The 27,866-nt window shown below is 44.1% G+C and overlaps 1 protein-coding gene across 4 annotated transcripts in view; it reads left to right on the forward strand.

The window, feature by feature from the left end:
• APLF (aprataxin and PNKP like factor) overlaps window positions 1-27,866 on the forward strand; it is a 617,611-nt gene that overhangs the window by 341,073 nt on the left and 248,672 nt on the right. For all 4 annotated transcript variants that reach the window (XM_069234079.1, XM_069234080.1, XM_069234081.1 and 1 more), the window contains exon 6: window positions 27,386-27,558. In XM_069234079.1, coding sequence (XP_069090180.1) covers window positions 27,386-27,558 — 173 coding nt within the window. The remainder of the gene's footprint in view (window positions 1-27,385; window positions 27,559-27,866) is intronic.

Here is a 27,866-nt window from a genome sequence, read left to right on the forward strand (position 1 = left end):
ATTGTCATTCAAAATATAGAGGATAGACAGAGGTAACAGAAAACTCACTACGATCAACAGGCCAAGTTAAGAACTTTCCAACCAAGGATTTAGTTCTTCGGTTACTTCATATGACAGGTATTAAAATGCTGAGTGAGTGACAAGGATCCTTACAAACACTTGCTCAGGTTACCCCTGAAACATATAGAGGAGGAATAAAGGTTGAGAAAAATCTCAGATTTACCATTTAAATCTGTTAAAGAAATTGGAGGGAACTGCCCCCATGACATATACCACACCAGTTGTGTGCCAACCTGAGTTTTAGAGAGGATGCATAGACCAACTAGATGGGAAGAAGATGAGCAAACTTGTGACTGATTTAAAACCTTAACCAATATTTTTTCCCTTACACCAGTCCGAACTAATGTAATACCAGTGCTTAATTTGTGCTTGTTGTTTCCGGTGCTGAGCACCGGCACTTATTTTTGAGGGCTGGGGCTTATTCTTCGGCCTCAAGCATTTGCTGCGAGCAAAAGATACATATGGGAAAGACGGGTGAAGGGAAAAATAAAAAAAGCGTGACAAAGGGAGAAAGTAGAAAGCTGCAAGAGTGAGCTGAGGGGGAAGGGAGCGGCTTTAAATGGATTGAAGAGGCCCGAGATGGCTTCAGGATTACCCTGACTCAGTATGCCGTGTTCACACATTTAATTGCAGCAGCCGCTTGTTTAGGAGGTGGGCTTTGGGCACCGGCACATTTTTATTTACAAATTAAGCACTGTGTAATACAACATATTATCACCAAGGAACCAGTAAGATAATCAGATCAACACCATACCGGAGGCCAGACGAACAGCGATAAATGAAGAAGTGCAGAATATGTTACTTTTAGGATTTAGCGGAGCTTCCTATTGTGAATGGAACTCCCCAATGGTGTTGATTCAAAAACTGGATGGTATGATATGATTTTACATTGACTTCATATAAGTTAACAAAATATCCAAAGTTGATACATATCCAGTTCCTAGAATAGATGAAATGATTGAAAACCTAGGACAGGTTCAATATATTAGCACCCTGGACCTTTGTAACCGTTACTTTCACATACCTCTTAATCCAAAAGATAAAGAAAAAACAGCTTTCCCTACTCCCAACGGGTTATTCCAGTTAACCATTTGACCTTTTGGATTGGATGGGGTCCCAGCAACACTGAAAAGGGAGCTATATGAGGAAGAAGAGGAAGAAGCATGAGGCAGGGGAGAACCCGGAGATGAGCCTCTCCAATCTCCAATCCATTGATAACCACTCCCGGCACCTTCAACTCAGTCTTGTAGATTTCTGCCTTTTGTGACACGTTATTTTCTCTTCCTCCACCTTTCTCATATATGTCTTTTGGTTGCAGTAAATGCTTGAGGCAGAAAAATAAGTGTCAGCCCTCAAAAATGAGTGCCGGTGCCTCGCATCGGAAACCACCAGCTCAAATTAAGCACTGCATAGCATGCCACACCCCTGGAATCTGTTACAAGTTTGGTGTGTGCCGGCGCTGTGCAAATTAAATAGCAGGAGGAGGGAGGATAGTGTAAGTGGAGGTAGGTTTTCTTTTATGTTTTATTTATTTATTTGGAACTCCTCAGAGACACTATGATGAAACAATATAATAATAGAGGCCCAGGAAGGGTTCGAACAAAGCTAACCACACTAGACGGTGCCAGGTAAGGCACCGCACGAATAACTGTTCATAATGTTCCTTCTCTCGTAGGGGATTTCCATGTATAGTCATAAGCACTGAATAGTTCCGCGCGCCTGCGGGGACCCCGGAGCACTGTTGTGTAGTATATTCTTAAGTGCAATCATCAGCTCCTTGACAAAAAGGTCTGTGAAAAACACTTAAGAATAACAATGTGCAGCCTATGTGAACAGCTACACAGGCCAAATTGTTAGAAGAAAAAAACAGTTGTAGTGTAAATTTCACGTTTAAACCTCTATTTATTCTATAAATACATAAATAAATACATTCTCATATTTTATTTACACCTCTCATGAGAATAAAACAATGTAGGGCAGTGTAGCCCATAGGCTGCCATTATACAGAATGAAAATAGAGCTGTGCCTTTAAGAAAGTAAAGTCTTCCTGTTTCCCATCATGCACAGCAAAAGGCAGTTGCCTCAGTTCTTTTTTCCGGCTCCTTTCTGACAGGACCCTGAAGCATTGAGCTCTACCTCACAAAATCCTTTTGTGACAGAAATTCATTTAAAATCTTTTGAATTTCATTTTCACTCGACGTTTTTAACATTGAGTGATAATTTTCTGCTTTTTTCTGTTAGATTCTGACAGAATTTTGAGGTTTTTCTACTTCAGAAATGCCTTCACTGTTTGACAAATGTCCTTCTTGTGGCAGAAAAAAGGCCAAAACAGATCCACATCGGGTCTGCATAATTTGCCTTCCATCCAGCCACAAACCGGAGTCGTGTGACATCTGCAAAACCTTCTCCAGAAGGACCCTTCGTGACAGGGAGAAGATCCGACTCCAGGCGAAAGAGGACAGGAGGAAAAGTGGTCATTCTACCACAGAGCGAGGAGAAGGTCAGTCTTCTACCAGGGCTCACACTGGTTCCTCTATAACTCCGACCAGACCGGCTCAAAAACGGCACAGGTCTCCGACGACGTCGAGGGCGTCGACGTCGAGGCAAGGAACGGCGCCAACATGCTCGCCGTCGAGGAGTGGTTCGCCGGCGAGAAAGAGACATCGCTCGCCGTCGACGACGATTTCGCCGTCGAGACGGCGTGGACTTTCGCCGTCGAGATCTGGGTCACCGTCGACACGGCGAGGACGTTCCACGTCGAGGAGATCTGAATCCGGTTCGCCGTCGAAACGGCGCGATCGATCAACGTCGAGGGGTGCTCGACGTCGTAGACGTTCACCGTCATCACGGCGACGTCGAGGGTCGTCGTCGAGAGATTCTCAACGGCGAGAAGAATCGACGGCGAAGGACACTCGCCGTCACCGTACTTCGACGTCGAGGAGTGTGTCGACGTCGAGACAATCAAAAAGACCTAGGAGGGTTTATACAACCTCAGAATCCTCGGCTTCAATCATCCTTTTTCCAGCGTCTCCACAACTCTCTCCTCGACAATCACCATTGCCACAGACGCCGGTAACACCTACGGCGCCTCTTCCGGCTCCGCCTGTAGAGTCTGTTTTGAGGACTCCAACGCGGTCTGTAAGACGTTCGGGACATTCCTCTAGACGCTCTTCTTCCTCTCGACACCGTCATGACCCACAGAGATCTCAGCATTCACATCACAGGCGTTCTTCTTCGTCTACACGGGACTACTCTCCAACCCTATCGGACTCACCGTCCCCGAGAGTGTCCCCCATAGATGATGTGAATACGTTCCAGGAGGTCTTAGTACGAGGGGCAACCAAGCTGAACATCCCGCTGGCGGTACCTGCCCCATCGACGTCAGTGATCTTCGAGACCTTGCATCACAGGACATCTTCCAGACCTTTGCTTCCACTGGTTCCAGGTCTCCTTGAACCAGCAATGGATATTTTCCTTGCACCGGCCGCAACAAAGTCTGCTCCTTCCAGACTTATTAAAAAATATCGTCCACCAGAACAAGATCCTCTATTCTTGAGGTCGGACCCAGTTCCTGATTCGGTGGTCATAGTAGCGGCAAAGAAACTGCATTCAACCTCACCATCTTCTTCTTCACCTCCAGATAAAGAGAGCAGAAAGATAGATGCTGCAGGACGAAAAGTATGCTCTACTGCAGCCGTCACGATGAAGGCAGCCAGCGCTACTGCGTTATTAGGGCGGTACGATCGTGCCCTCTGGGACTCTTTAATACAGTTTGCGGAACATCTTCCTAAGGATAAAAGGGAAGATTTCCTGGAGGTCGTGGGTGAGGGATCCATGGTGTCTAACCAAATTATAAGTGCTGCAGCTGACTCTTCGGTGCTATCCGCACACAATTATGCACACGGGATAGCGCTCAGAAGGCATGCATGGTTGAGACTTACATCACTCAAACCTGAAGCGCAGCAGAGAATACAAAACCTGCCTTTCTCGGGCTCCACCTTGTTCGGTTCTCATGCCGATGACGAGATGGCTAGAATGAAAGCTGAACTAGATACCTTGAAAGCGGTAGGGATGGAAAGACCGAAAGAACAAAGAAAGGTTTTCCGGCCATATCAACGACGACTTTTCACCCACCGGTATCAGTCGCCACACTGGATGTCTTCGCGCCCCCAGCAACAGCAACAACAGCAGTATCAAAGGGGTTTCTCTACTCAGCGAAGGTCGACAAGGGGTCGTTCAACACCTCAAACTCAGGCAACTCGACAGGCTCCCACGTCTAAGCCCTGAATCTTTGCTTCCCCCTCCTCCGTTATCCACTCCGGTAGGGGGAAGTATCTCAAATCATCTGGACGAGTGGCTACGCATCACAACAGACGCCTGGGTATTGAATATTGTGAGACATGGTTACGCTCTCAGATTCACCAGTCCTCCACCATCTGTTCCACCCAAAACAGCCAACCGCCATCTCGAAGCTCTACAGTTAGAGGTCAATATCCTATTGCAAAAAAGAGCCATAGAACCCGTTCCCATCAGCCAGCAAGGGAAGGGGATTTATTCGAGATATTTCCTTGTACCGAAAAAAGACAAACAAGAGTTTCGTCCCATCTTAGATCTGAGGACAGCAAACAAATGGATTCGCAAAGAAAAATTCAGGATGTTAGCCTTACACCAAATTTATCCACATCTACGTCAGGGCGACTGGCTATGTGCGATAGATCTTTGCGACGCTTACTTTCACATCCCAGTAACCAAGAAACATCGAAAATTCCTAAGGTTCACTGTCGGAAAACGCCATTACCAATTTGCAGTTCTACCTTTCGGCCTAAAATCAGCGCCAAGAACTTTTTCCAAATGCATGGCGGTAGTAGCCGCCCACTTGAGGAAACAGCGAATATTCGTCTACCCCTATCTAGACGATTGGCTCATAAAGGCCTCCAGTTGTCTCGAGACACAGCAACATTTCGAATGGACTCTACAACTGCTGCAAAAACTTGGTCTTCAAGTCAATCTCCTGAAATCTACAGCAACACCTGTTCAGAGGTTGCATTACTTAGGGGCCATTGTAGATACCAGGCTAGGAAAGGTGTTTCCTTCGGAGGAACGACGGTTATCGATTCTCCAGAAGTGCAAACAACTGCAGGAAAGACCTCAAGCCACTGCAAGAATAATAGCTTCTCTACTGGGCTCGATGGCGTCTTGTATCCATCTGGTTCCCAATGCTCGCCTCCATATGAGACCATTGCAGGAAAACCTGGAGGATCAGTGGTGTCAACTGAGGGACGATTGGGAGAACAAAGTCCTTCTTTCTCCTCACACCCTACAATCCCTCAAGTGGTGGTGTTTACCCAGCAATCTCTTGGTGGGGATTCCGTTCCAACAACGGCCCCCATCTCAAACCATCGTAACAGATGCGTCACTGATCGGATGGGGGGCGCACATGGAACATCTTCGAGTCCAAGGCGAGTGGTCACAGAGAGAGAGTCTCTATCACATCAACCTGCTGGAACTTCGCGCAGTCCACCTTGCGCTCAAAGCCTTCCTTCCCTCTCTGAGAACGGAAACTCTCCTTCTCCAGACAGACAACGTGGCCACTATGTACTACGTGAACAAACAAGGAGGCACCAGGTCCAGAATTTTATCCAGAGAGGCTCAGACAATCTGGCATTGGCTTCTAGCCAGGAACCTGTCACTAGTGGCAACTCACCTGCCCGGCATCCAGAATGTTCAAGCGGATGCCCTCAGTCGGGTAATGGACGAGAACCACGAATGGGTACTACACGACGACGTCGTTCATTCCATTTTCGCACTCTGGGGTACCCCCTCTACAGACCTATTCGCAACCCCAGAAAACAAAAAATGCCAAAACTTCGCCTCCAGATATTACCATCCAGGGACACTGGGGAATGCCCTGTGGATAAGCTGGTCAGGAGCATTTCTTTACGCCTTTCCACCGCTTCCCCTGATTCCGGCGGTCCTCCAGAAGCTGTCCAATGTTCAGACCAAAATGATCCTAATTGCTCCGGAGTGGCCACGCCAGTGGTGGTTCCCAGACCTTCTTCACCGGTCACTCAAACCACACATCAGGCTACCATATCGTCCGGACCTTCTCACGAAGTTCAGAGGGCAGATATCTCATCCCAACCCCTCATCGTTGAGTTTGGCAGCATGGCTCCTGAGCTAGTGCAATATGGACACTTGAACCTACCTCAGGATTGTATGGAAATTCTGAAGGAAGCAAAGCGCCCTTCCACACGATCAGCCTATGCAAGCAAGTGGAAGAGATTCTGCATTTGGTGTTTACACAACAACATTGACCCGGTTTCCTGTGGAGAACAATCTATCCTGCCATACTTGTTAAGTTTGGCAAAATCGGGCTTACAACTGTCGTCAATAAAAGTTCACTTGGCGGCTGTCACAGCATACAGAAAGAGTCCTTCACAAACTTCCTTTTTTCGGATTCCGATTATTAAGGATTTCCTAGAAGGTTTAAAGAAGGTTTTTCCCCCCATTAGAAAGCCTTCTCCTCCATGGGAACTGAACGTTGTCTTATCACGTCTGATGCTGCCGCCATTCGAGCCAATACATAAGGCATCGCTGCAACATCTCACATGGAAAGCTGCTTTTCTGGTGGCAATCACTTCAGCGCGTAGGGTCAGCGAAATCCAGGCCCTTTGCGCTCAGGAACCCTACACGGTTTTTCATTCTGCAAAAGTGGTAATGAGAACTCATCCAAAATTTTTACCTAAGGTAGTCTCCGACTTCCATGTGAACCAAACAATTTCATTACCGACTTTCTTTCAGAATCCAGCTACTCCTGCTGAGAGAACTCTGCACTCTCTGGATGTAAAGAGAGTATTGAAATTTTACTTGGACAGGACAAAAAGCTTACGAAAATCACAACAGCTTTTTATTAACTATGGCCCAATCAGAACAGGTTTGGGTACATCTAAACAATCTTTATCCAGGTGGATTGTTTCATGTATAATGTTATGTTATCAGTTAGCAAACAAATCCCTTGGTGGTAGGCCAAAAGCCCACTCTACCAGAGGGAAAGCAGCTACTGTAGCCTTGATGAGAAATGTCCCTTTGGCAGAAATATGCAAGGCTGCCACTTGGAGGTCGGTCCATACCTTTACTAAGCATTACTGCCTTGATACAGACGCTAGGGCAGATGCTCAGGTTGGGCAGGCTTTGCTCAAGAATTTGTTTGCATGATTCATGTTTTTCTCAGTATTCTTATATCTACTCCACCGCGGTTATGGGGATGGGCTTGCTACTCTATTCAGTGCTTATGACTATACATGGAAATCCCCTACGAGAGAAGAAATGGTTTCTTACCTGTAACTCCAGTTCTCTCGTAGGGGTATTTCCATGATAGTCATAAGCAACCCTCCCTCCTCCCCGGTGGAGTTGACATAGAACATGAATATTATGGAGGTTGGTACTCCAACAAATGTTTTGTTTTTTCTTCATGTCAGGTTAATAGCCTCCAAAAAAGAACTGAGGCAACTGCCTTTTGCTGTGCATGATGGGAAACAGGAAGACTTTACTTTCTTAAAGGCACAGCTCTATTTTCATTCTGTATAATGGCAGCCTATGGGCTACACTGCCCTACATTGTTTTATTCTCATGAGAGGTGTAAATAAAATATGAGAATGTATTTATTTATGTATTTATAGAATAAATAGAGGTTTAAACGTGAAATTTACACTACAACTGTTTTTTTCTTCTAACAATTTGGCCTGTGTAGCTGTTCACATAGGCTGCACATTGTTATTCTTAAGTGTTTTTCACAGACCTTTTTGTCAAGGAGCTGATGATTGCACTTAAGAATATACTACACAACAGTGCTCCGGGGTCCCCGCAGGCGCGCGGAACTATTCAGTGCTTATGACTATCATGGAAATACCCCTACGAGAGAACTGGAGTTACAGGTAAGAAACCATTTCTTTTTCTGCGTGGAAATAAGACACAGGGTGGGTATGCCTAAATCCAGAGTCATCATAGCCCCTTTATTACCATTTTCCCATAAACTTCTTGGTGACTCGGCAGAATCTGGAGGGTAACTGTGCCTATAGCGGAGGAACTATTGTGGGCCTAATAGAGTAGAATTAGAATCCACTGTACCCTCTTTTTTTGTTTACTGAGGGCGTTTTCTTACCGAGATTTAACCTCTTTTCGCGAGGTACACTGACGTGGTTCTCCAGTAAAGACACCTGGAAAACGACAAGACAAACAAAGTTAGATAAGAGGCTTTTGATGCAGTAACATGACTTCTTTTTTTTTTTTCCATCCCCAGGCCCCCAAAGAAAAGGCAACATAAGAACAGTGAAAGTTTTGTTCCTTAACTTTTTTGTTTGTTAAATAAACAACCATTGCGAAAAGACTACTCAAAAAGTTTCCCAAGCTATATTTAAAATGCCACCCTCCCACCTTGCAGTTGATCACTAATTTGGGCATTCCTGTCATTGCGGTCTTTCTACTCTTCTCACCTGTATGGACAGAATGCATTTTTCAAGATAACAACTTAGAAGAAGTAAAAAGGGCGCTACAAGACATACCTCCAGGTAAAGCCTGATGTCGTGATCTCATATCAAGGGAGCTATATAAAACCATAACAAAAATAACCAGTGAAAAGTAGGGAGTCTGTGAAGCTCTCCGAAACAGGCACTTATATAATCTTCTTTGAAAAAAGCAAAATACCCTCCTCGTTTGTCATATCTGTCGTTTATTTTAACGTCTTTATTCCAGGACTCTGACCAATAGGCTAGCAGCAGCATTAGGAATTTAGGGTTACCTTTTCAGTACGGCGTTGTTTCCAGAAGAGCCATCGCCTCACAAGATTACCACGAAGTGCCTGACTGAACAAGCTCAAACCCCATTAGTAATTTTATTTTTAAATGCTGAAAAACATCCCATCTTATCTCATGGCATTTCCTCTGGGAGATGATGTCCAGGATATTGTGAAATTATTTGTGGGATGGGTTAAAACATTCAGCATTAATAAAGATTAATCGAAGCACAGCAATGTGTTTTATATCTTATACTGTATCAACTGAGCGTTTTATAATTAAATCAGAGGATTCAATTTCCCTGTCGTATGTACCGGAATTCACAATAGTATAACAGTCTACCAGACAATATAGCAATGCACGCATATTTTTTAAAACGTTACAACATCTAACATCCAAGTTTGACACAGTATTTGGCCATAAGCTTACCCAGTACAAATCACAGTTATTCCTTGCTGGTGCACTATTATACATAGACCCTCAAATAACATCCCATGGCAGCTATCTGGGGAGATGATGCTCTGTGCGCAGATATGAACAAGCTTTTTTTGTTATATTTGTATTAATATTTTTGAAACATAACCATGCATCACTTGCAGATTCTCTGTAAATAATTGACATTACAATTCACAGAATATATACACAGTTCTCACCTCACTAGACGGTCCATCTCCCTTTTCCATCCCATCCTACTACCCCCTCCCCACACACCACCAGAGTACAACTTTGTACCTCATAGTTGCGAATTGAGTACCCCATTGTACCGTGTGTACCAGTGTGTAGGCAGCTGGGCCTGGTTGCAGTAACAGCCCCTACCTTTTTAGCCTGGGTTTTTGATGGGAATTTGACTGAAGTACATTGGGTTTCTGTTAACCAGCTCCCCCGTGCCAGTGTTCCTTCCCCAAACAAAGACACCTGTTCCCTTGATCTCTAAGTGGCAGGGCCCTTTAGCACCTCTGTAAGTCTCTAGTAAATGGTACCCCTGGTACCTAGGGCATGGGTACTAAAAAGGGGCCTTAGGAGGTGCAGCACATATTGTGTCATTTTAAGGGGCTCAGCACCAAATTTATGCATACTGTCATTGCAGGCTGCTTGACAAGGTGCTCCCTAAAAGTAAAAAAAAACAACAACATGGCACACAGTCTGTGTACCATGTCCCCTAAACATTGCATGTAATATTTGTAAGACACCCCTACAACAAGCCTTACAATACTAAGGCATGGTGCATTATATTTCTGACCCCATGTCAAATAGCAAGTAGGCCCCCTGATCCTGTTGGTCATGGTGGGGTTACTACTCATGTGGATGACCTTTTTGGGTAAGCTAGAGGCTGCCCTGGCTAAGATAGGGTTATCAGAGGTCAACACCTGTCATCCCAAAGAAATGAGACTGGGCAAGGAAATTGAAAAAGCAGACAAAGAACATTTTAAATGGGGTCATAATACTGTTGTGGTAGGTCAGCTTCCTAAAGGAAGGCAGAGTAGGCCCTGCAACCATCCAGCCTGCTTGCTTGCTCTTCCTCGCCTGACAGACTAGGGAGTCTCACCCGAGTCTCCCGGCCTGTTGCCTGTGGGGGGAGGGGAGAGTATTGTGAAGGAAGCTGGGTTCTGTTTGGCGTACCCCCCACTCCCTTTTTCCCTGGGTTTTTGATGCAACGTTGACTGAAGTGCACTGAGTTCCCGCTAACCAGTGTCAATGTTCCTTCCCCAAAACAAGACACCTGATCACTTGATCCCCAAGTGGCCAAGCCTTTTAGTACTCTGTAAGTCCCTAGTAAATGGCCTGCTCTGGGTAGAGGTGCTAACACCTTGTTCAGGCAGGATGGACATTCCATGGATGGGAGCTTCAAAGAAGCCCACCACCTTTGGTATGCAGAACTGGCTTTTTACAGAGGAGGATACCAACATCACCTGCCCCAGGGCCCATCTGGCAACTTGACAAGTGGGAAATTAACTATGCAGGAGGCGTGTCGCCCTTCCAGACTGGACACACCCCTAGGGTTACCAGCCTGAAGTAGACACAACTTAGGACATTTTGCCATCTTGTGTTCTTGGAATTTAGGAATTCTGGACTGGGTGATGCCCACTCTCCACAGGAAGTGGTCATCTAGAGGGTGTAGTGACCCCAAGGATAAGTAGTCCATTGGCTACCACCCTTCACTCCCCTTACTTAGTTGACCTCCTGATACCAGGAAAACAGAACTTCGCAAGACACAAAAGAAGGAGTGAACAAGAAACCTGCTCAAACCAAGAACTGAGGAGCATGACTGACTTGGCACCAACTCTGCCGGCCTGCCTGCTGCACCCGATGCGTGAGGAGTAACTGATCTGCCCTGCTGCTGCCAGATATTGATCCTAAGTCCAGGAGATTGGTCTCATAAGTCTCTGTACTCTACCTGTATGCATTGTGTGTGTTAACATTACTGCATCTGCAAAAAAGCACTGTCAACTTCTAAAAAGTCTAAATATTCCTAATTCAAAAAGTACTCACCTGACCTTTGTAATCTTGGTATCTAAATTTATATAAAAGTATGTGTTGTTTTTATAAATTTGTGCCAGATTTCTTTGAGTGTGTTTCTTACTTACTGTATGCCTTACATGATTAGTACTTCCCTCTCACATGCCTATCTGCTTGAATACCCTATCACAAAAGAGAGCATATGGGATATCATTTGTGCCTGTGTGATAACTCTGGGGTTTGCCTGGACTGTTCGCAGAGTGTACCTCATTTTGGTTCACTATATAAAAACAGCTAGCTTCCTACACAGTGTATTTGTCTTAATGCGCTAGACATCCTCTCCCATACAAAGGGCCTAATTTAGAGTTTGGCGAATGAAGTACTCCATCATTAACATGATAAATATCCTGTCTGTTGTATTATGATTCCCATAAGTTGGAATCGCTCAATGTTTCCAAAATCTTTTCACCTTTTTTTTTTTTGCAACCCCTGCCTTTATTTATCTCTTTCTCCGCTAACCTACAGTGTTCTATCCTTAATTGCCAATCCCACTAGCGAGGTGGCAGCCCATCCTCCCCATTTTCAAGCAATACCCCGCTTGGGGACCATACAGCCTGTGTAATCAGTATCTTACGACCCCGTGATAGATCTATAGAGTCCCGTATATCTTACAGGGCTGCCCTAGGTTGTAATGTCATGGGTATTTCAACTGCTTCCCTGAATGAACTACCTACTTGATCCCAGAACTATTGCAGTTTGGGGAAACTCCACATCATGTGCTTGAATGTGTCTTCCATCCCACAAGTTGAATCAATCGATATCTGGCTTTGTTTGCGACTACAGCTGGAGATCCCAATGCTGTTTGCCAGTCTTCATTGTCCTTTTCCCCCATATCTTCTTACCACCTTCATTTCAATCTTGTGAGTGGGTCCTGTGTGTTTCTCATAAGTGTGGTATATGTCAGTGAGATGAGTTAGTCTCTAAGGGGGATTCTTCCTGCGTTCTCTCTCCGCAGTAATACTGTCTCGATCAAAGAATGGCTCTTCTAGCTTTTTGGAACAATTTGCCTATATCCCTCCCTGGGAAAATAAATTAAATGTTATTGAGATGGCAGTTATGCCCTACCTACTAAGGACCTATTTCCATAAATATAATGTTTTGCCAACTAAATTCATGTGACATTATAAGAAACCCAGAATATAACTTAAACAAGCACAACTAACCTGGGAAAGAGGGCACGGATCCCTCCAAAACTATTTAGGCAGCTCTGTGGGAAGACCTGTATTATTTGTCACAAAATAACTGACCTGCTAGTACGATTTTTGATATGTAATTTTCGCCTGCAGGCGTTATATTCTTTTCAGATATGGGAACCCTGGCAGGGAAAAAAAAATGATAATAATGTTATTGTTAGACTTTTCATCCTTGGCGTGGTCTCCCTTAACTTTTTGCCTCTGTTCCCCAGGTTGTTGATGTGTGCCGGACTCTGATTTTACTGTTTTTGTTACTCTGGGCACTTTACCACTGCTAACCAGTGCTAAAGTGCAAGTGCTCCTGTTTAAAAAGTGTACGTAATTGGTTCTCCATGATTGGCATATTTGTTTTACTGTTAAGTCCCTAGTAAAGTGCACTAGAGGTGCCCAGGGCCTGTAAATCAAATGTTACTAGTGGGCCTACAGCACTGATTGTGCCACCCACATAAGTAACCCTGTAATCATGTCTTAGACCTGCCACTGCAGTGTCTGTGTGTGTATTTTTACACTATAAATTCGACTTGGCAAGTGTACCCACTTGCCAGGCCTAAACCTTCCCTTTTCTTACATGTAAGGCACCCCTAAGGTAGGCCTTAGGTAGCCCCAAGGGCAGGGTGCAGTGTATGGATAAGGTAGGACATATAGTAGTGTGGTTTATATGTCCTGACAGTGAAATACTGCCAACTTTGTTTTTCACTGTTGCAAGGCCTGTCTCTCTCATAGGATAACATGGGGGCTACCTTTAAATATGATTAAAGTGTAGATTCCCCTAGAGAGTAGATGGACATGTGGAGTTTGGGGTCCCTGAACTCACAATTTAAAAATACATCTTTTAGTAAAGTTGATTTTGAGATTGTGCGTTTGAAAATGCCACTTTTAGAAAGTGAGCATTTTCTTGCTTAAACCATTCTGTGACTCTGCCTTGTTTGTGGATTCCCTGTCTGGGTCGGTTTGTCAGTTGGGTTGTTTTTCACCTCGCACTAGACAGTGACCCAAAGGGAGCTGGGGTGTAACCTGCATTTCCTGATTAGCCATCTCTGCTAGGAGGGAGGGGTGGAGTGGTCACTCTCATCTGAAAGGACTGTGCCTGCCTCTGACAATGCAGACTCCAACCCCCTGGTGTGTGTCTGAGGCCTTGCCTGGGCAAGGCAGGATTTCACAAGTAGGTGTGAGTCCCCTTTGAAGAAAGGTGACTTCAAAGACTAAAATGGGTATAAGAAGAGCACCCAAATCTACAGACTTTAGAAACACTTCTGGAACCAAGAGGAACCTCTGCCTGGAGAAGAGCTGATAGCTGAGGAAGAAGTGCTGCCCTGCCTGTGACTGTGCTCTGTGGAGCTTTCCTGCAGTGCTGCTTCTGCCAGAGTAAGAGGGCAAAGAGTGGACTTTGTGTGCCTTCCATCTTGTGAAGAAATCTCCAAGGGCTTGATTTAGAACTTGCCTCCTGTTGTTTGAAGTCTCAGGGACAGCAAAGACTTCTCTCTGCCAGCACCTGGAGTCTCTGGAGAGACTTCTGCTCTGACAAGTGGTGCCCTATCCAGTCCCTGGGCCCTTGAAATGAAAGCTGGTGGAAATCCAAGGAAATCGACTTCGGACGACTCCGGACCGCCGCTGAATCCGGTAGCGCTGCCTGCACCTGACGCCGTGACCTTCGCTGGAACGCGACGCTCTTCGCAGGCCCAACGCCGCTGCAGTCCCGATGAAGTCTGCAGCTCCGTGGAAGTCGCCGCACCCCGTCGTGCCCGACGCCTCTCGAAACCCATGGATTCAACGTTTCGCACAGGCGCCGCGATCCCTGACTTCGCGCCTCGGCTTGTTTTCACTCTTCACCAAAGGTACTGTACTTGGGGGTCTACACGACTCCGTGTCCGGCGCCGCTGGTGTCAGCTTGTTGGGAACGACTCCGTCACGACGCCGTGTTAACATCTCATCAAAGCATTTTTTGTTTCTAAACGCTATTTTTGAGTTTAATCTTTAAAAATTCATAACTTGACTTGAGTATGTCGGATTTTTGTCGTTTTGGTCTTGTTTTGTTTAGATAAATATTTCCTATTTTTCTAAACTGGTGTTGTCATTTTGTAGTGTTTTCATTGAGTTACTGTGTGTGTTGGTACAAATACTTTACACCTAGCGCTCTGAAGTTAAGCCTACTGCTCTGCCAAGCTACCAAGGGGGTAAGCAGGGGTTAGCTGAGGGTGATTCTCTTTTACCCTGACTATAGTGAGAGTCCTTGCTTGAACAGGGGGTAACCTGACTGTCAACCAAAGACCCCATTTCTAACAGTTATGTTATTATCATTTTATTTTTCCTGGGAGAAGGGGCGGGACTGGGCTGGAGGGAGGGGCCCAGAGGAGGGCTTTTTGCACACAAAGTGCACGTCTGTTTGGCTGGCTGTGTGGGCCGGCCAAAAATACACGTGCACTTTGCGTGTTCTCTACCCAGCTGTATAGCACAGCCGAGTAGAGAACATGCCCAGACTCCCATTCTTAGTCTGAGCGGCGAAGCAGGCCGCTCAGACCAACCATGATGCTGCTGTTGCTGGTGACAGCAGCATTGTGATGGGCTGGAAGCCTGGGAACAGGAAGAGGACAAGGACGGAGGGGAGACAAACGTGTCTCCCCCACAAGTAAGCTTTTAAAAAAAAATAATAATAATAAATTCACACCCCCTCCCCTCCACACCCCTGTTGATGCCAGCTGCCACTGAACCCTGGTATTTCATAGAGGTGAGGTTTAAATCGCTGGCTTATTTCCATTTGTGGTCCAGTATATACATTTTTTTTATATCATGGTGTTTATAAGCAGCTAGTATTCTATGGAGATATATTGACCTACCTAAAATTTTCAACTATGCATTTATTTCTTTGTTGCCCATGGCAGGAGATACGATATAGAAATGACGGAATGTCTTTGAATGAGGCCTGATTAAAATATTTGAGACAACTAAGAGTGAATTAGCATTATATAACACCGTTTTGTAAAACAAATATCCACCAATAAGAGGCCATGTATGTATATACTTAATCAGAGAATATATGCGCCAAGAGTCAGCTCCTACAAATCTTTTCTTCAACAAAACTCTTCAATTGTCCTGCCTTATATCAAGCAGTCATCAGTGAGAGACATGAACATTTATCTATTTGAGCAATAAAATAGTCCTACTGAATAGGAACCCCCTTACACTCCTATGGATTATAAGCAAAACCCTTGTGAGAACAAAAGGAATTCTTAAAACAAATCACTTAAGAGCGCTGTTGTAGGAAAGTGCCCTTTTTGTATGGTCACCCACACACTTTTTGCCCCAGTGCTGTTGGTTATAACTCTTAAAGTGCACTGAAGTCTGCTAACCAGGTCCCAGTGCCAGTGCTGTCTCCCTAAATCAGATATGGTTAAATTGATAACACCAATAGGCAAATACTTTAACCTTCTTATAAGTCCCTAGTATATGGTACCATGGGACCTAGGGCATAGGTGTTAAAGGGGTACCCAGAGATTGAAGCACTGATTGTGGCACCCGAGTGACCTAAGCAAACAGATGTCAGCAGGTCTACCATAGGAGACCGCAGGAGCAGTGTAAACTGCTCACACTCCACATCACATACACCATTTGTGGCAATGTCAAGGCACTGTCTTAAATATATGCCAGGCCACCCTAAGATAGGCCTCCTAAGCCCAGGAGGCGGTGTGCATTATATTAAACATGTGGATATATATATATGTGCAAGCGTATATGTCCCTATTGTAGCCTTTTCAAATAAAGACTACTATAAGTGATCAGCGGCCTATAGAATAACATGGGTTGGCTTGTGGCACCCCCGAGAATGCCAACTCAAATTCTGGCTCAGTTGAAGTATGTCATGTTTGTCTCATTAAACCATACTTGAATCCAAGGTCAGCTTTAATGTGACATACACGCAGGTGGCTACCTTAGAGGTTGCTCACCTGGTTGCCCCATCATTCCCTGTGCCCCAGCCTGCAACTGCTGCTGCCAGGACAGAATTCTGACCCCCTGCAAGGAAACAAAGGCCTGCCTGGGCAGGAGGTGTCACCTCCCTTCCTGGCAGAAAGGCTAGTGAAGTGGCACATCAAGACGGTGAGCTTCAAAGGGCGCACCGCATCCGATATTCAAATAGACTGTCCCCCAGTGGAGGACAAAGACATCCCCCACCCTCATGCACATTTGCGACTGGGCAGGTGAGAAAATTAGATAGGCAGTGTACACCTCCAGAAGGTTAGCCACAATTCCAGGGTGGTGTGCCTGGCCTGTACAGTAGAGAATGGGTTTTGCTATCTTGAAAAGTGGCAAAACAGTGAGCTCTGGATAGGAAAGGTGGCGCACACACCGCCAGATGTGGTCACCTGAGGGACAAATTAGCCGCAGGGCTTAGTAGCCCATTGGCACTTGTCCCCACATCCATAAAGCCCCTAAATCTAGGAATTAAGTGGCACCCCTGACACCAGAATCCCGGAACTGTGACCAAGGACAAAGGAAAACCCATGTCTACATCTCCAGGACTCTATGGTAAAAAAAAGACACAAAACTCTGCACCTGTGGCAGCCAACCTGAATGACTACGACTTGTCGCAGACCAGAGACTGGTTACAAAAGGAAGGAGAACCCCTCTGCAACTGAAAGGCATCACTAGAACCTCCCTTCAGCTAGATGTACTTGTCCCCCGTAGCCTACAGGTAGAAACCACACTCCTGAAACCAAGAGGGTACTGGCCATCGAGCCCACCGAGGAATCCCCCAAAAGTAAATAGTCCCAATGGCCAATGGCTTCTAGGAAACGTAGTTGTGTCCTCCAGCATGTTTCAGTCAACTAGCGCTTCCCCCAGATTTCAGGATGTCGAAGTTTATAAGCAGTGCATTTGCCTCTGCCAAGGTTTGTTGGTGTCCAGTCTGGCTCCTGACCCCTTTGTTTAACGCTGCACCACGTTGGTACTCTGAAGTACTTTCCTCTAGTAAAGAGTGACTGCTCTTTCAAACACTACGAGGACTGAGCTATGGATTTATTAGTGTGAATCCAAAGGACCCAGTTTGGGGTATTGTGAGAGTATTAAATCTTGAGAGTTACCCAGCACCACTGCATAATACTCCACTGTCCTACAGCTATATTACAGAACCATATTTTACTTTTATGTCACTACCCCCAGGATTGTATAATGGAAATTGTTACATGTGTACATATTCCCCAAATGTGCTACAAAGAATGCAGATATACTCTTTCCTGTATTTCAGAAAATATATCCTCAAAAACGAACAGAATGTGGATGTACACTAGACCTAACAACTATTTTCTTTTGAAGAGATTTTAACCCTATGGTATTATATGAAGTTACTGCTGCCTGACTGCCTGCGAATAAGGAGCCTCCCTGTTTCTTGGACTGACGGAGAACGTAAAGTTAGACTGAAATCTGTGAAAATTAGGTTGCTATGGCCAACTTGTCATATGAAAAATATGCATAAATATGGGGTTTCTTCAAATCAGATATGCTATTATGCACTATATATGCATATATAAAACTTTGTTAATAGAATTATTACATGTGAATACAATATGTATTTTGAGGCACCTTCAAATAACTATCATAAATTTGGAATTGTGTAATCTCAATTATTTTTCTATCTTAAGAACGGCCACAACAAAAAATAGAGTAAAAATGTAGGTTATGATCACTCTCAATCCTTATCAAGTGACCATGCTTCCACGTCAATGAAGACGTAGTCCATGTTGTTGTGTCTCTCTCTCCATTCCTAAAGGTGTTACTTACATGTGCCTCAGAGAGTGTTCAGCCATTCAGAAAACAAATGCCAGCCTTTTAAACTAAGGACATGAGTCATGCTTCCTTTCATGTTATTAGGTCTTAAGATTTCGCTAGAATACCCCCAACTACTTTTTTCTTAGTGCTCTCCTTACTTTACAGGTCTGATCTGGAAGTCACCATACACACAGTTGTAGGGGGTCAGTTGCTTATACTAAAGTTTGATCTTAACTGCTCTAATTCAGCCACAATAGCACAGAAACATACACTCTACCTTGTTGCTGACTGTACCTTTACATGAGAAGATTGTATACATTGAAAATATAGAAAATATTTTTACCATTAATAATGTAATTTATCCTGATATATTGTAGGGTAAAGCCTAGAGGCTAAAATATCCGCATTCTAAACAGTTGAAGTTCATATTGCAAGTCCTTCTTTTGATCTTCCTTGATTGATTTTCAGTGTAGGTTTACAGTGAGATGCATAGCCATTGATTGTGATTTTATTAAGAGTCCATGTCTTCTGTAAACAACAGATGTCCTGTTGTCTGACAGTTCATAGCCAATTGTTATCTTCCATTTTTTTTTCCGATGACGAGCAACATCCCATCTCAAAACTCTGATGGACGATTCCTTATGTGGGGTTTTGTGCTTGATGGCATGAGCCTAGTTTTTGGCCTTCAAGGGGAAACCTGCTAATTCCTACAGAGGACTCAACGGTGTTGTTACCCAGTCACAATTTTTTTGTCACAGAGGTCTTTGTGCTTTTGGTGTCTCAAAGGTGGATCACCTTTTGTCCTGTTCCATAGTCCATTTCAGTATACCGATTTCAAATATTATCATTGATAACCCTGCAATAGTTTGGGGCCCGTCAAGTTGTTAGTCTGTTTTACTGAGACATGGAGCAGCAACATTAGAAGGTTGGCCACTAGGCACCAAAATTGCTGTGTATGGAGATCTCATGGGGTGAGTTAACTCAGTGCCACCATTTTTACCTCCTCTGAACAACACAAGATTAAGTATGTGGCATGGGTTGATAACCAGGATACAAGTGAAGCTTCACCCATGTTGGCCATGCTTTTATGTAGTAAGTGTGCTGATGACATGACATATCTGTGGTGTTAGACCTGGCATTCTTGGCGTTGTTTCCCCTTACTTTTTGCCTTCTGACTTCCTGATTTTCTGACTTCATTTTTGCTGGCTGTAGGATTCTGCTCACTTTACCACTTCTAACCAGTGCTAAAGTGCAGGTTCTCTGTACCTAGAACATGGTGATATTGGCTTGTATACAATTGGCATATTCACTTTACTTGTAAGTCCCTAGTAAAGTTCACTATGCCTATCTAGGGCCTGTAAATTAAATGCTATTAGTGGGCCTGCAGCACTAATTGTGCCACCCACTACAGTAGCCCTTTAAAAATGTCTCAGGCCTGCCACTGCAGAGCCTGTGTGCACAGTTTTAAACTGCTATTTCGACCTGGCAGCATGTGCACCCACTTGCCAAGCCCAAACCTTAATTTTTGTTAAATATATGTCAACCCAAAGGTAGGGCCTAGTTAGCCATAAGGGCAGGGTGCAGTGTATTTAAAAAGTTAGACATGTACTTTTAAGTTTAACGTCCTAGTATGAAAAATGATCAGATTTGTTTTTCACTACTGCAAGGACTTTCTCTCACATAATTTAACATTAGAACTGCCTTGAAGCAGCTTTTAAGTGTAATTTACAAATGGAACAAGATAGAAACTTGAAGTATGGTGTCTCTGCACTCACAATTTAAAATCACATATTATAGTGAGATCAGATTTTAAATTGAAAGTCTGAAAATTCCACTTTTAGACATTTGACATTTCCTTAATTTGACCATTCTGTGCTTCTGCCTATCTCTAATTACATGCTTGGGTGTGACATTTACATCATGATGGCCCATCAACAAGCTGTTAGGCCTTCCTGGGTAAAATGGGAAGGAGGGGCTGACACTTAGACCTGAATATGGCTGTGCCGGTTCCCAAACAAGGAGCTGCAATACCCTCTGTAAAGTGCTTGAGCCGGAGAAGGAAGACAGAGACCTTGTGCACAACAAAGGCCTCTCTTTGAGGTCTCCCCCACTTCAAAGGCTCAGCTGGGTATAATTATTTAAACCCCACCAAATCATTACACTTCTGGATCTGAGAACATTCTGCCAGGAAGGACTGCTGTGCTGGCAGGAGAGACTGCCACTCTGCTTAACTGCTTTGCTGTGTTGGCCTGCTGCCTAGGAGTTAGAAGAACTGGACTTAACTCTCTACATCCTCATAAGAACCACGTGACTCCAAGGGTTTGCTAACTTGCATCCTTTTCTGAAGTCTCAGGGCCATCAAACAGTTCCCCCAACTCACCTGTAGCTGCTGGCCTCTGCCAACTGTGAGTCCTGTCCTGCCAAGAGGTGCACATCCAGTCTTGGGCCTTGAAAGGGGACTTTGCAGCTCTTTTTCTATAAAAATTGACGCTATTGCACCAACGCTTTGCCACTGAGGTAGAGGTCTTCATTTTGCCTTTGCTGCGCAACAACGACACACTTCGAAGACTCTGCTCGAAGACCTAATGGCTCATTTGATAGAGACATCTAGTTGTAGATTCCTTACCTTAGAATTTCATAGTAGAATGGGCACTGACTACATAAACCTCAGTGAGACAACTGAGAACTGACATGAGTAGCTGGAAATGAAACATCAAGTAAAAGGGAAACATTACAATATGATGCTACCTGTAAATTACACATGCACAATAATAGGGTACTGATTCACAACAGGCACCAAGCCCAATTACCACTCATACAGCTGCAAGAAGTTTGATCATGAAGAATGCATCACAGATGGACTATTATAGCAGTAGGTCAGAGGTCCTGATGCAGACTGACATGAACCCTCAATCTATATTAGGACTTGATGCAATTGAATACAACTCACATCCTAGACCAGCCCAGAGGCAAGATTGCAATCTTCTAGCAACCACAGTCACAGATGATACCATTCTGGCAGCTTCTAATCATCCGGTGCATACTTGAAATTTGCCAGAGTGCTTACCAAGCACTTTAAGCCCATCATCCACCTGAAACTCGTTTGTACTATTAAGGTAGAATTCCAACACTTTTTTTTTGGTCCAGGCACTGGAGACTCTCCTAATCATTAGAAGGATGAGGGGTGGATAAATAGTAGGCAAGGTGATGGATTGGCATACAAGAAAGGGCGTAACCACTTTTGGCAGAAAGGAGGCCCTAGTGCAAAGCACTGTTTTGACAGGATAGATGGAAAGGCAGGGAGGCTTAGATGACAATGCTTGCAGCTCACTCGCCCTTTGGGCAGAGGTAATGGCCACAAGAAAGGCTGTTTTCAAGGTGAGAAGCCTGAGAGGACAAGTGTAGAGAGGCTCAAAATGAGAGCACATCAGGAATGTCAGAACCAAATTCAAATGCTATATGGGCATAATGAATAGGGATGAATAAAACATATGAGTAACACCTTTGTGGAACCTAGTAACAATAAGAGAGTTAAAAAAAAAGGTTGATCAGACAACCTCAGAAATCACAGAAATAGCAGGTAAATAACCTTTGAGAGAGCCCAAAGCAGAGCCCTGCTGGGCAAGAGTAAGGATAAACAACAAACCTGGGAAAGAGGGGTAGAATGGAGGTCAACAGACTTGTCTTTGCACCATTAGCAACACAAAAGGATGATGGACGGAGTGCTAAAACGTTTCAAACACTAACCTCCAGTCACAGATCTGGGTTTAATTCATCGTTCTTTTGCTCACCATGCCACCCCAGTTTTGTACCAGCCATATGCAAATCAGTCTTGACCCTGCCCCTATGGGGACAAACCAGCCTGAACTGCCCGGCCAGGTTCTCCCGGGACCGGAAACAAGCATCCTAGGACTGGTTTCAGGGTATCATCCCTTATCAGCCAGGCTAGCTTGAATCCAATGGCACAGTGAGCAAGAGCCCCACGTCTGGGCATACCATGGCCACGTAGGGTGACTTTAGCAACACATAAGGATGATGGACGGAGTGATAAAACTTTTCAAAAACTCGCCCCAGTCACAGATCTGGGTTTAATCCATCATTCTTTTGCTCACCATGCTAACCCAGTTGGGGCCAAACCATCTGCAAATCAGTTTTTACCCTGCTTCCCATGGGAACAGTCCAGCCAGAACTGGCAGGCCTGGTCCTCCCTGGACCGGAAACAAGCATCCTGGGGCTGGTTTCAGAGTATCACCAATCATCAGCTAGGCTAGTTCGAAGTCAGTGGCACGGTGAGCAAGTAAACCACGTCTGGGAAAATGTTCAGCAGTCTTGTATTCCAGTAGTCCACTAATCAAACAAAGATGTTTTGAATTTGCAAAATTGGTAGTAGGAAAATAAAGGATTAGAGATTTGGAGGGCGTTTGTGGATCATCATCTACAATGTAAGGCAATGAGCTTGACCACTTCAGTAAAACTCAATCGAAAGGCATGAGACATAGTGTTCTTTAGTGGTGTTTTGCCATTCAGTGCTTAAGCCCACACTTGACTCCCTTCATCACTCAATCACTTGCTCAGTCTTGCCTTAGTAAGTGTGTGTGTGTGACTCCTGTACCCACTGTTGCTGTCTTCTCTGCCTGTCACTGCCCAGCTACACTCCACTCAACAAGGAGGATATCTAGCGATGCTCTGGCAGTGTTAAAATGTATGATGTACTCCTGGTGGGCTCCTAGGAACATGAATTTAAAGTTACCTTTGAGCCTTAAACCTTCTACCTGGCCACCCTTTGACAGCTCACAGTGGATCAGATGGAATTGAAGACCACTAGCGTGGTGAGGGGCTTGCAAGACCCAGCAACAAGGCAACTTGGCAGCTCACAAAGGGGGCTTTACGCTCATGTCACTGCTGCTTTCTGTAGCTGTTACCCACTCTCTTCTGCAAGACCCAGAGTTTTTGGATATATTCAGTTTCACTCAGTGCTTTTTTGACTTGCAACCTATGGGTGACTGTGGCTAGATGTTGCTTATTGTTTAAGTTGAGGGGTGGGATCTGAGGACATGAGCTTAACTGTGCAATGAGGCAATGGCGCAGTGAGGAAGAGAAGTCAATCACAAGTATCTGTCCCTCATGGATTTCTGTGCCAGTGGAACATGAGAGGAGACTATATCTCCTTTCTTTGATACTAAAAACTCTGACGTTTTATTTATCATCACGAGGGCTTCAATTAGCTGAAAAGGGGTGATAAATTCAGAGTTGTTCCAAGCAGGGGGTCCTGAAATATACCTTGCTCAGGGCCTCACAAATGCTTAAGATGTCACTGTTTACACTCAGCCATTACTTCAAACTTTAAACCCTTGACTTTATTTGCTGTCTTTGCTGAAGCAGTGGTCTTGAGGTAGATTAGCACCAGACAGACTGTTCGCTCAATTCTAGTCTCTGTTAGTAGTACCAGATATGGCACTGCATCTTCACATTCAAGTAATGTTTATTCTGTTTATAGTGTTTCATCCTCAAATAGCATGCTTTCTCAAAAGCGTCCTCATTATTCAGAAAAAAACAGCATGAAAAACTGATATTTTACTAAATATTTCTGATTGTTATCGCTCCTTTTTACTTCAGATGACCCTCTTCTTTAATTTGCATTCTCTGCATGTAGTTTCTCCATGGTCACAACCATCTGTAAGTCACTTGCAAGTTTGTTTGCCTAACTGTCTCCTAATTTATGTTTCCAATTTGTGCACAACTCCTTTCAAAGATCACAAGCTCTCCTTTTTTGAAAGCCATACCGTTTTCAAATTAACAAGACTTAACCTCCTCTAGCTCATCTAATAACCACCCAAACATCTTCAAGACCCCCTCCCACCCTATGATCACACCTAACACTGCTTAATTTAATCTACTAAAAAGAAACTGCAGTGAATGCATGGAATGCTTTTCTTGAGCGCACAAGACTAATCCTAAATGCCAATAGAAACAAATCACATACCTAACTGCTCACCTTGGGTTGCAGGCAACGTGCCACCCAGCGCAAAGCACTTTTGCCCCTCTTCGGGTGTAGTAAGTGCTATAAAATGCAATTGCAATTACATTCGTTTTTGGCATTAAAATCATCTATAATTGTTTTCACAAAATTTACCATGATTTTTATATACATCTCCATCAATTACAAACATAACATCACAAAGGGATATTCCATTGCATAAATTATAGGACATAGCCAAATATTTAGTTGCAATTACTTATTTTGTTTTACTTCTGTGTTTTTTGGAGTGACTGACAATGAAGAACTAAGGAAAAAATAGTAATAGTCGCTGTTTCAGAGGGATCAAAAATGCTGTTCTCCTGGTGATTATGGTTAAAACAATTAGAAGTCAGAATTGTAAAGAAACATTTACTACTCGACTCTGCAGTACGTTTACTTCATATTCTCGGGGCTTGCGGCTTCTGTTTGCTGCTACTCATGAGCAGTTTTAACAGCCATGACACGCCTGAAGGTGCTGTGTTATAAGCAGAGCATGATATGCCACAGTACAAGGCTCTTTCTCTAAGGCTGGGAAAATGACTATTATAAACAAATTTACAATAGGTAGTGCCTGGCGGTAGGGCACGTGTTCCCACTCAATAAAATCAAGCTTCTTTCCAACATGGAAAACCACCTCTTTTGCCCGGCTTATAACTAATATATATGTTGGCTCTTTAATTAAGAAATTAAAGGGTTTTTAGGTGAAATGGGACTGAGGGGCTCATTACGACTTTGGCGGGCGTCGGAGGCCGCTCGCCAAAGTTCCACGTCATGATGACCGTCTATGCGGCTGTCCCTCCACTGTTCCAGCTGGGCCAGCGGACGGTAAATACTGTTTCTGCCCACCAGCCCAGCAGGACACTCACCACAACATTTACGAGCCGGCGGCAATGTTGCGATGTGTCGGGCGACAGCACCCGTCGTGCTTTTCACTGCCCATAATTTGGGCAGTGAAGAGCACAACGGGGCTGAGCATGGGGGCCCCTGCACTGCCCGTGCCAAGTGCATGGGCAGTGCAGGGGCCCCCATGGGGCCCCCAACACCACCTTTCCACCAGCCTTTGCATGGTGGTTCAACCACCATGCAAGCCTGATGGAAAGGGGACTCACAGGCAGCGCTGCCCTGGCGGATTACAACCACTAAGACCGTTAGGCTGGCGGCAACCTGATGGTGCCGGCGGTTGGACCGTGGCAGCTCTGCCATAGTCATAATATGGAGGCCGGACCACTGCTTTGGCGGCGGTCCGACCGCCATTGTGAGTCATTTTAATGAGGCCCTGAGTCTCTCATAAACTGCATATGATAATATTCTAAAGGTAATAACCTTGTGGGTTCATTCAAAATAGTATCATTACAAAAAGCAAAAATTTTCATTATTAAATCAAAAGAATTAAGTATAATTGTTAGTATCTAAATCTGCCAAATAGTCTAACATAGACGTGTCTCCCAAATAATTTCTAAAGATAATTGCAAAACAGCAACTGTTGATGTTGGCTCTCCTCCCAAATACCACATCTTTTATCATGTTTAGGGACAGAATGCACACACATTTTCATAGTATAGCATTATGAAGAAGAAGTGGATTAAAAATGTTTCATTAATAACAGTCAATAAATCTGTTAGTTGGTACAGCACCCCTAGAAACATTTTCTAAAAGGTCTTATTGGTTAAAACTGTTCATATATACTTAAGGAGATGAAATCCTGCATCATGTAAATAGGAAATCAAGAGCTTGATCACCTACATCCGAGTTTGAACTTGTAACACAAACACATCCTTCCCCCAGAGAGTGAACCCTGGAACACCACATCGAGGGAATAGGAGCTAGGCAGCAGGAAATGGTGGGAGTGGGCGGTCCAAGGTCAGTTTATTTATTTTAATTTCCCCCCTCCGACAATCCCCAACTCCACCCTCGCGATTTGCTGCAGCCGCCGCTGATGTAACTGTTACAAAAATGTTTATATTTTAAATTCATTTTATGATCATGCTCAAGCCATTGCTTGATGGTGCGAGCCCGCCTCATAAGCAGCAGATATCTGTGCCAGCAGAGTGTATGTGATGGAGGAACCCTCATAGAAGCAGTGTTTTATGGCGTGTAGGTAGACTTTTATTCAGCACCAAGCGCACATTAAATACACTTGAACAGTGAGCCGCGCGGTAGCAGTTTGCCGCAGCTGAGCCCGTAGAAAAAAAAGATTTGGCACAGGGACATCTTAAGGATTTTGAGGGCACTGGGCCAAACTTATTTTTGGGGGGCCCTGTTCAGACCAGCTTTAAACGTATGATCCTGTTTGAGCTCTTTCATTTCCTTTGGCTAGCTCACTGAATGCAGAGACACACTCCTCCAAATTCTAAATGGGTTTACATCTACAATTCAAGGATAGTGACTTGTGTGTTCGATATTGTAACACAGCCTCAGCTGACTGGCCTATTGGCTTTACCAGTGCTTGTTCTAACATGCAAAAAAGCAATTCTTTCTTCAGAGAATAAAGATATTGAGCCGGATACTGCTCCATAACTAACGCTGCGCTGTTAAGAGATTACATGTTCGTGGGAGTGAATTGTCCTTTTTTAATTTAAAATCTTTTATATTAATTTAAGGAAGAGTTAGTCAAATCACTACATGTTATTTGTACACCTGAGTCCAGTTATCAATGTTATTCATATAAAATAGATGATGAGATAACATTCTTAATAGTCAACAATTATTTGTGGCATTATTTCAGTATTGCATATAGTAAAGGGTGTGTTATAGAGGGGAAAGTGAAAGGAAAGGGAGAGAAGAAGAGAAGGGAGAGAGTTATTCGATGTGTTGTGAAACACAGGTACTTTAATGTTATGACAACTCTTTAAAAATAAAAAGTGTATTGTGACAAAAAAGGAACATGTATAGCTTGTAATATTTGAAGACATGATTCTGGCTCTGGATTTCTTTTAGTGTAACATCATTGTCTTAATTATATTTGAACATGATTTGCCTCCGTATAATTGGCAATTAACTGTCTCCTTTTTATTTAATTGCTTAATGTGATTTATTTTATTAAGTTGCTAGAAGGCGAAAATGCAAAATGGAGCAAAAGACACCAGAAGAATGTCCAGAGGCAAGAAAACGACTGTCTCCTTCGGAGGATTCCGTAAGAACCGAAGAATGTGAGAAGGAGCATCAGACAAAGAGCAGAATTAAAATTGAGCAGACGGGCCGTGCAGCAGCACTGAAGGTACAGGATGAGTCTATTTCTCTTTGATATTTTTAACATGTAGGAGCCTTTTCACAGAAGTGAATTCGACCATTAATGTAAGCTGAAGATGATATCCAACTCAGTTATGCCTGCTAGGAATTTACAAAGGGTTTCCTGGCTGGCATACGCCCTTTTATCAATCAATCAATCAATCATTAAATTTATAAAGCGCGCTATGTACCCGTTAGGGTTTCAATGCGCTTAAGGGGGGGGGGGAGGTGGCAGCTGCTATCGGTCGAAGAGCCATGTCTTGAGGAGTCTCCTGAAGGTGAGGAGGTCCTGGGTCT

The sequence above is a fragment of the Pleurodeles waltl genome, chromosome 5 (genome assembly GCF_031143425.1).
Source record: "Pleurodeles waltl isolate 20211129_DDA chromosome 5, aPleWal1.hap1.20221129, whole genome shotgun sequence".
Lineage (NCBI taxonomy): Eukaryota > Metazoa > Chordata > Amphibia > Caudata > Salamandridae > Pleurodeles > Pleurodeles waltl.